The 9,537-nt window shown below is 34.0% G+C and overlaps 1 protein-coding gene across 1 annotated transcript in view; it reads left to right on the top strand.

Moving 5' to 3' along the window:
• Positions 1–9,440, top strand: part of LOC104917582 (neurobeachin-like) — a 43,304-nt gene extending 33,864 nt beyond the window's left edge. Inside the window, exons 3-5 of the mRNA XM_031552127.1 lie at positions 2,357–2,555; positions 6,354–6,480; positions 9,260–9,440. Of these exons, the coding sequence (XP_031407987.1) occupies positions 2,357–2,555; positions 6,354–6,480; positions 9,260–9,425 (492 nt within the window). The 3' untranslated portion in view covers positions 9,426–9,440. The remainder of the gene's footprint in view (positions 1–2,356; positions 2,556–6,353; positions 6,481–9,259) is intronic.
• The last annotated feature ends 97 nt before the right edge of the window (positions 9,441–9,537 follow it).

Here is a 9,537-nt window from a genome sequence, read left to right as displayed (position 1 = left end):
GAAGGGAAGGGGAAAGGAGGAAGGAAAGTGGAAGGGAAAGGGAAAGGGAAAGAGAAATAGAAAGGATCCCACTCACACTCTTGTCTCACATTTGCAAGCAGTAGAATGTATGTGTGTCTAAGAAGTCTGTGAAACACTCAAATACCTCATGCTTGCATCCAGGTGCATGTCCAGTATCTGCTGCAATGACATGTATAGCATGGATACACACTTCTTTCTCACATCTCCTAGTTTCTTTTTTAAAAAATATTTAATTTTCCTAGAAGATGGGTTGTTTGAGGTTTTTTTGTTTGTTTGTTTGTTGGTTGGTTTTGGTTTTTTACCCTTGTGGAGCTATCAACAGCATCTCTGTCCTTTCCCACCTTTATGAGCTGTACGTTGCTACACACGTTCTTGGGCTGCTTAATATATGCACGATTAACATAGGCCAGTCTGAGATTGCTGTGTGATTTCTTCTTGTGCTTCAACCCCAGATATAGTAGGACGGTTAAGGTAAGAAGGGACTACTGGAGGTCACATGGCCCAGCCCTTTCTCCTGCAGGGACACCAGGGCATTGTGCCATGCACCATGTCCAGGCAGATCTGGAAGATCCCCAAGGATGAGATGTCACAGCCTGGGCCTGTGCTCTATCATCTGTGGGATATCCAAATTCATACTTCATTGGCACTAATCTTAGCTTCCTTATTGCATTTCTGTACAGAGATGCTGTAGGTTATGAATGGTTTTAATTTCCTTTTGAGATTACTATAATCAGGACATACTCTTTCTTCAGATGCACAAGATGTCTTGTTTGTGTGACACTGTAGGGACTCTGTTCTTGTTGGTACCTATTCAGTATTCCTGAACTCAGGTATTCAAGTATTCCAGAAACTGAGTCTTCGGTTGAAGTATTAATTGAACTTGAGATCATTTTGCATGGATAGGAGCTAATCTTAGGAAATTTCATATTATTACATAGAGATTAGTCTACCTCTGTAGCTCAATTTTACGCACCTGCAGCTGCACTATAAACACTATATCCACAAGGATTGTAGGAGATCATTAACAACAGAGGAAAGGAATTATTTTAGGATCACTTATCTTAATCAACAGCTACTGAATTCTGCAAACTCATCTTCTCCTAATACAAATGGAAGGAGACAGATAATCATCCATATGCCTAGAAACACCTTTCTGAAGTACTTGCTTCAGGGTAGTTTTAAAACTGTCGTTTGGAGTATAGAGATGTTAGCTGGTGCTGTGATCCCCACTGAAAAGAGTAAAGAAAAAATATTACTTATGAACACTTCGTACACTGTCGTCAAGAGATAATTAAAAGAATAACAGTTGTACACAACTTTCTCAATCACCAGTACAATTTGCATCACTAGGATTTGAATTAAAATCCAGAAAGACTGGGAATTTAGATGTGTATAAACAAACTACATTACAATAGAAATAAATAAAAGAAAATAAGTTCTGCAGCTTTTGATCCATGGTGTGCTATCATATTTAAATGAAAGTGTAACAAAATAGCTACCAAAGGAACTTCTGCAGCAAAATGAGGCCACAACAAAATAGTTGAGTTTTCTTCCTACTTTGTATGGTTACAATAACTATTCTTAGCTTTAAAGAAAAATGTATCTACTTAAATAGAAAATATGTATGATGATTAAAAAAAAATTTTTTTTCAGGTTTTCTGCTGAAATATACTTTTTTGGAGCAGATACTTTTTGTAAAGTCATGGGTGTATTAAACGGAAAAATTTAAATTTACCTGTCTGCACTTTGCAGTCCCGTGCTGAAAAGGTATTAAGTAAATGTCCCTGTAATCTTTTCCTCCTTCTTCCCTTTTAATCTGTGCAAAGAGATCTTTTGGTTTTGAGATTTGAAAGAGGAGTGCTTTAAGATTAGATGAGCATATATGAATATGTTTGAGTGCAGTAAGTCATTGTATATGTGTGTATATATTATGAGATACATATCTTCTATTTTTATGTGGAAGGTATGTTCTTTTCTAAAATGCTTAGAAATTCTCAAGGCTGCTTTTTAAATGCTATTTTTAAATGAGCATAATATCCATATTCTGTGACTAAAGCAGAACAATGGCATAGTTTTTTGACATTTTCTTTGCAAATCCAGGACATGGGTGCGCATAGTGTTGTCAATAGCTTATCAATGAATGTTGACACGTTTCCATTTTGGAGGCATTGAAAAAGAAATTGAGTTTCTCAGCATCACCTGAAACTGCAGACAACAGTCAGTTAACATAGTCTTCATCTACCCAGAAAGAATAAGGAAATTGCCGTTATTGCGTGTTCTTACCAAGAGCGTTATAACGGAGTGTAATCTCATAATAAACAAATGTTCTTGCTAGTTCTGCTGTAGAGTTTTCATAATCTGCTGTTCCTTTTCCTGCAGGAGTGTGGTCGTGCCAGTGAAGAAGCCTCCACCAGGTAGCCTGGCTGTGACCACAGTTGGAGCTGCCACAGCGGGGAGCGGGCTGCCACCGGGTAGTACACCTAATATCTTTGCTGCAACAGGAGCTACACCAAAAAGTATGATTAATACAACAGGTATTGTCCTTCAATATTTTTGTGACCCCCATTTTTCCTGTCTGTTTTTTGGTTTTGTTGTTTTTAGTGATTTATTTTCTTTTTCAACCATCTTTTCTGTTACTGTTTTTGTACTTTTCAAATTTAAAAAAATAAAAGGAATATTAGGTCTTGGCCTTTGTTAGTCATAGAACTTTCTCTTGGTTTATGTTTACTATCTTTGATTCTGCACAGTGGATTTGCACAGCCTTTGAATAAGTTGAGAATTCAAGTGAACTAGCTTTTCCATGCTTTGCAGTAGAGGATGCTTGTATGATATATACCAATAAATATCTCCTTATGCATCAAAGAAATTAAAGAGTCCTAGGTAGGCATATACCATACATTGTTGAGTTCAGTTTTTTTGGTAATTATTTGTCAATAAAAATTATTCTATGGCTTTTGGAAGGTTTTTCAGTAAGAACCTACCTAATTTAACTCTGGTTGTGTCTTCTCAGTAACAGTTTATTGTGACCTATAGAAGGAGTACAGAACTTCTTAATTATTTAAAATAGTAATAGTAGAATTGTCTTTCATGAAAGAGCCTGTTGACCATGGAGGCTGTGGTTTCCTATCATAAATGAATCCTTACTGTGAGAGCAACTGATGTTTACTTAAACTCCTTTGAAATGTCAGGCTTTGATATGTTTTCTTTCTAAACTAAGCAAAAGCACTTGAGAGAAGAGCTCTCTTCAAGGATATCACAGCTGCTGTCAGAGGTTGAGAAAATGAAAATCTCCCTGGGGTTGCAGAAAATGAGGGGAAAGTTTTTGGCATCTTTCTACTTCGTGGAGTAATATGAAGACCTTCATTTTTTTTTCTTTCCTTTTGCAGATTACCTTTAATACCTGGTAATAGAACTTTCTATTTATTTAAGGATTAAAAAAAAAAATCTAAAAATCTAATAATCCTAAAGCAGATGGGAGTAATAGAGGCTCTAAATAATGTTATCATTTTTATAAATGCTTTCATTTTGTGTAGCCACTTCTGTTAATCTTGAATGGATTTCCTTTTAGGTCCTCTTGTATCATGCAAAAAATATTCTACAATGAAAATCTTGTTTTCCAAATTGTATTGAGTAGCGTGAGCTTTTCAGTCTCCTCACTGATTAAAGATCTGGAGTGTTTTGGCTGGAATGTAGTAGCTCTTCTTTGTAAGTAATAGCATTTAAAAACGAGTCACATCCCTGATACCACTTCTAGTAGAGGACAGTTCTGCAGATACCATGGTTCACTGTGGTTGAAAGGGTTTTTTTTTCTTATTTTATTTTTATTTTTTTAATAGATTTTATCTACTTTCTTTTTTTTTTCTGGTAGGTTTTTGTTTTGTTTTCTTTTAGTGCAACTGTTTTTGTCTCCCAGTCTGTGGATTAGCTTGATTTATGGGAAAGTATTGATTAGGTGGAACTCCAGCAAGTATTAGATCTAATTAGTCAGAACTATATGCGTGTTGAACTTCTTGTGATCTTATTTGGTAAAGTCTTTTATGCCTGAGTTCCCCCAGATGAAACACATTGATTAATTCTCTTAAGAAATAGTTTTAAATGTATTTTCTCTCCAGCATATGTTTAAAGGTTTGAATTTATTAACAGTTTAGAAATGGTAAATGCATTAACGGCAGTAAAAATCAGCATAACGTAGAAAATGTATAAGTATTAAATTAAAATGCTCATTTCACAATTTTTAACTAAGTTAAAACAATTATCATATATGTTAGTTTTTGAGATGTAGATGTCAATTAATCAGATGTTTTCTGGTTTGTATACATGTAGACTATACAAAATTATCTATGTAATTAATGATTTTAGAATAGCAAAGAGAATTTCATTAAACATCAGAGATTTTTCCTATGATGAAAAAGGAACATTATACAGTTTTTTAAGAAACACTAGGTGTCCCCCCAAACCTATTTACAGCTGATTTTACAGTATGTCACAGATGCTGTGCCAATGTAATTTTATATTTGAGACCTGTTCTTTGCTGGACTTCTGAAGAAGGTGTGGGGTTTTTGTTTCTTTGTTTGTTTGAAGTTTCTCGTGGATTGGAATCCATGTTTATGTTCTATATGTCATCACTGTCATAGTCAATGTCATTGTCATGATGAAATGAGATGAGTGTTACTGATGCCCTTTCAATGTGTTGAGTGTTTCTGTTGAGAGATTTTCTTCCTTCATTTCTTTAAGAATATGTTTCTGCTGTTATAGAATTGATGTCTGTAATTCCTGCCCCGATTCTCAATTCTGTGTTAAACATGTCTTAGTCTGTTTGGCCTTCTCTGCTGGGGGCATCGCTGGTTAAATTACTCACCAACTGCTATTTTTAGACAAAAGCCATAATGAAAAAAAAACTTTGGAAGGAGAGGAACCTATCATTAGTTTAGTAGCACAAAAAGCCTAGTTCATTTTGATATTGTTTTGAACGTAACTGGTTTTAGTTGGCCAGCCAAAAGTCAAATCTTTATCTAAGTTTTTTTTCAAGAAAAAATATTTAAAGGGAAAAAAATATGTATTTGTCCCTCCTATCTGAAATATTTTCACTATTACCAGCATTTGACCTTGACTTCATTGTCAGATCGCTGTTTAAGCAGTTAAGAAACTGTAAAGACTTTCCTGAGATTTTATTTGTTGTTTATAAGAAATTGGACTATATATATATATATATATATAAAAATATATATATGCAGATATTTACGCCTGTATCTCAATTGCTAACACTAAGCAGCAACAAGGAGTTACCAGTAATCATTTAAAAAGTGTTGGAACACTGTAGTTGATCCCTAAGCTTCAGTTTCTGGGTTCTCCCATCTCTCATTGCTAACCTGGCTAAATCTTCCTCATTGCTTGTCACCCTCAACTCTGGTAGCACGGCCATCCCTCCAACTACACCACTGTTGTTGATACCTATGTTACCATGATGTATTACACAGTGACTGTGCAGGAGAACACTGACAGCATTTATCAGGATTCTCTTGCTACCGCTCGTGGCCACTGTATGCCTTTTCTGTTTTGCTTCAGAGAGTCTGAACTCACAGTGCCGTTTCAGCAAACATGATAGATTGGCATTTAGAGTCTAAGTTTAGCCCTTAGCTCTGACCCAGATCACATAAAGTATAAATGTACGCTCTGTCTGCATCTTTTTTTCTGAGCAGCTGTTCACAACCCATTGAAATGATACCCTCACTGCCCTCCCTGCTTTTAAGGTCTAAAAATTCTCCTTGACTTGAGGATCAAGAAACTGAATAAGTAAAAATTAGAATCTTATTAGAGTATTATTATTCTTTTGAACACTGGTTTCCACCATTACTTGCTGAAGGAATGTGTGTTTTCTATTTTCTCTGTTATTTTTTAAAATTTATATTCTATTTTCTGCCTATAGTTGCAACTGGGCAGCCAAGAAGTGTGTATATATAGAAAAAAATATAATAGTTAAGCTTCTATTCTCCACTCAAGCTCATCTTAAATATACCTCTATTTTAGAAAGATCTTGCTTTACATGATGATGTAAAAATATTTTCATCTTTGGAATATAATTTGGGAATAATGAAAATGAGGTAAGGATTTATTTTGCCTGACTTTCAGTAGTTATTTAAGTTTATTATAACTATACCAGCAAAATAAGGTATTAATTTGTATTATACTCACATTTAATGTTTTTAATTGTTTTAGAGTAAGTAACATGATTTCTTTACTTAAAAATAGATTAATAAAATGAGCTATATTGAAAGTCTCTAAAAGCTGTATTTTTTGAGACCGAATTAAGACCTGTATTTTTTGGGGGACAGGTGCAGTAGACTCAGGATCTTCTTCTTCCTCTTCGTCATCCAGCTTTGTGAATGGTGCTACCAGCAAAAATCTCCCAGCTGTCCAAACTGTTGCTCCAATGCCAGAGGATTCAGCTGAAAATATGAGGTACACAAGCTCTAACTTTTACTATTTCTCTTCCTGCAACAACCTCATACATACAAAACAGTGTTAAAAAAAAAAACAACAGAAATATGTAAAAATGTGTTTCAGCTTTTTTCGTATGCTCTACTGTAGTTATTTGTATAATTCAATGTATATTTACAAATTTGTGCAATACTAGGAATGTACAGACCATAATAGTACTATAATAGTACTTCACTGAAAATTCTAACTTCTGTGAACTATGCCAGACACTGAAACTTTGTTAAGAATTATTTTTTAGTTGACCAGCTCTTTGCTATCATTGAAAGCAAAAACCAGAATGCAAGCACAGCTGGGCAATAGGGCACTGGGAAGTGGAGAGAAAACCTCTTCTGAGCAAACAAAAGCTCTATTTAGGTTGAAGAGGGTGAAACCGGACATGCATTCATGTAACTAACTAAAAGGCATGCTAGATCTGAGTTGGTATAGCAAGGGGCACATGCCATGGAATAGCTAATACTTCTTCAAAATTACCCTCTAAAATTCCTATTGCTTGTCTTTCTATACTAGCTTATTCTGCAGTACAATTTTAAAACAATTTGAGGTTAAGTTCGTAAAATTGAAAGAAGGATTTTCTTCTTCCGTTACAAAGTAATGCATCCATCCTTACTGCAGGGTCTGGATGATAATTGTGAGTGTTTGTGCTTCCCTGGATTTCTTCCTTTCTTATCCACATTCATAAGTAGGCACTCAGAAATTAGGCTTAATAACCAAAGAGCTGAATGATGCACTGGTTGATAAAGAGCAAATTGATTCTTCTGTAATTTCCCATTTATAAACTTGCTACATTTAGAAGAGGAAAGTAAACCTGTATAAGATCTAATAGCATTGTACCGTTGAGCATAAAATCCTACCAAGGAAGTAATTTAAATGGTTCAGATAGTAATGTTAGTTTTTACAGTAGTGATTTCAATAATTTCCAGAATTCCCTGTCTGTTGGGTTATACGCTTTGCATTTCAAATTTTTATATGAAGTCTTTTGTTAGAACTTTATCATTTCCCCTGAAATAAATCACTGGTCTTTGGACTCTCTGGATTTTTATTTAGATTCAACAAACTATTTTGAAGAGCTGTTTGGGTTCCCTGCAATTTATACAGTGTATTACATTAGGTTTAATAAAAACTGTTCTTGGTATTCTTGGTAGGCTTTTGTAAACTTGTTTTCATGGCTGAACTAAACAAATTGCATACCTAATTCTCCCTCTAAAAGTAAATCTTCTCCGTTCCTTTTTTTGTGATAACTCCAGCACTAGCCTATAAGAACTCTTCACAGTGTTATTTACTTTTTTTGCTCAATGTTTGAAAAGTGTTTCCTCTAATCTGATACTACTGCTGTGCTCTTTCAGTCTTCCCTGTCCCAATTTATTACTTTTGTGTACTTTTATGATAGATATATATAATTTTTCTGATGTATAGCCTTTTACTTGCAAAATAAAGAATCTTGAATTTGGATATGGTATTAAAATTTTATTTGCATTTAAAAATATCTGCAAGTGGAGTGGAGAAAACCTTGTTAATTTTTTACAGAATATCCTTTAAAACTCTCAATTCAGTCATGAAATCCCCAGAGAGTTTCCAAGTGATTGCAGGGTGCATTATAAGGTATAATAGACATGAGAAGCAGCTGTAGTATCAGATCAGGCTGTCTGTCCTCTTTTGCTGCTGTTTGTGCATGTTTGTGAACCAAAAATTCAGTAGATGGGCCACCTGCTTTCCTGAATCATTTTTGGGTCTCTCTATGCTTTTTTCTTAATTCTATTTGTTATTTTTGAAACCAGAGGACCAGAAATCCAGTCAGTTTTCAACATGTAAGTGCACCAGGGATTTATATCAAGATTTTTTTTTTAATCCATTTAAATATAAAATTCTGATATTTGATATATATTTTTGAAGAGTGCTAAAATTTGATCTCACGCTTTCACAGAATACTATCCCAAATTTCCCATTAATAGATCCATAATATACTAAAACCATCAGCAATCCATTTAATAGCAAGGTTTTTATTATCATACAGGGTGTTGATTAACAAGACATCCGAACCTTCTGTGTCACTGGATTCTAAAATAAAAGTTTTTTCAATTGTACATAAAGTTGTCAGAGTTAAATGAACTCTAAAATCAGAACGGATTTAAAATCCACTAAGTAAATTTGCAGTGAAAAGTTATAGTTTAGAGAAGTCTTGATTAATCTAGCAGGTTTGGTTTTTTTAATCTCTAGCAACAAAATCTTAGTATAGATTCATGTTTCAAATGAAAAACTCCAAGATAGTCATCAGTTTTTCAAGTAGATTCAAGAGAAGCTCTATCATAAAACAAAGACTGGTGATATGGAAACCTCCTTTAGAATATTAGAAAATCAGTATCTGAATTTGAAATGGGAGGGCAGCACGTTGAAAGAAAATAAGCTATAGGAACTCAGTAAAGTCAATAAAGTTAAGTTTATAACTTAAACTCAATAAACTCAATAAAGTTAAGTTATTCAAGGAAACCTTCCATTTTGATTTATAATGTTATCTTTTTTTTAAAGTGTAGGAATATTCATATGACCCAAATGAAAAGGTCTTATTTATAGTTTGCTGATGGTAGATACTACTGCAAATTTAAAAGTCAGTGTTCATTCTCTTATTTTCTATTAATAAATAAAACTTCTTCCTATTAATGTTCCTTTAAACAGGTGTGGTTTGACATCACTTAATTTCCAGTTTTTAATCTTTTCTCAAATCATGGTCTCTGTTTTTCCACAGTATCACGGCAAAGCTTGAGAGAGCCTTAGAAAAGGTGGCCCCTCTCCTGCGAGAAATTTTTGTTGATTTTGCCCCTTTTCTATCCCGAACATTATTGGGCAGTCACGGACAAGAGCTGTTGATTGAAGGTACTGTTTCTGTTATTACAAGATTATATTTTTTTTAGCTATTAGAAGATTGATATGAAAAATGTTACTTTCCAATGATTTTTCATAAGTAAAAGAATTGGTTGTTAATGTCTTGTGGTTTAACTTACTCTTATTTAACTTTTTTTTTTT

The sequence above is a fragment of the Meleagris gallopavo genome, chromosome 1 (assembly GCF_000146605.3).
Source record: "Meleagris gallopavo isolate NT-WF06-2002-E0010 breed Aviagen turkey brand Nicholas breeding stock chromosome 1, Turkey_5.1, whole genome shotgun sequence".
Lineage (NCBI taxonomy): Eukaryota > Metazoa > Chordata > Aves > Galliformes > Phasianidae > Meleagris > Meleagris gallopavo.
The sequence above is the reverse complement of the archived record's forward strand: the minus strand, read 5'-3'. Positions and strand labels throughout refer to the sequence as shown.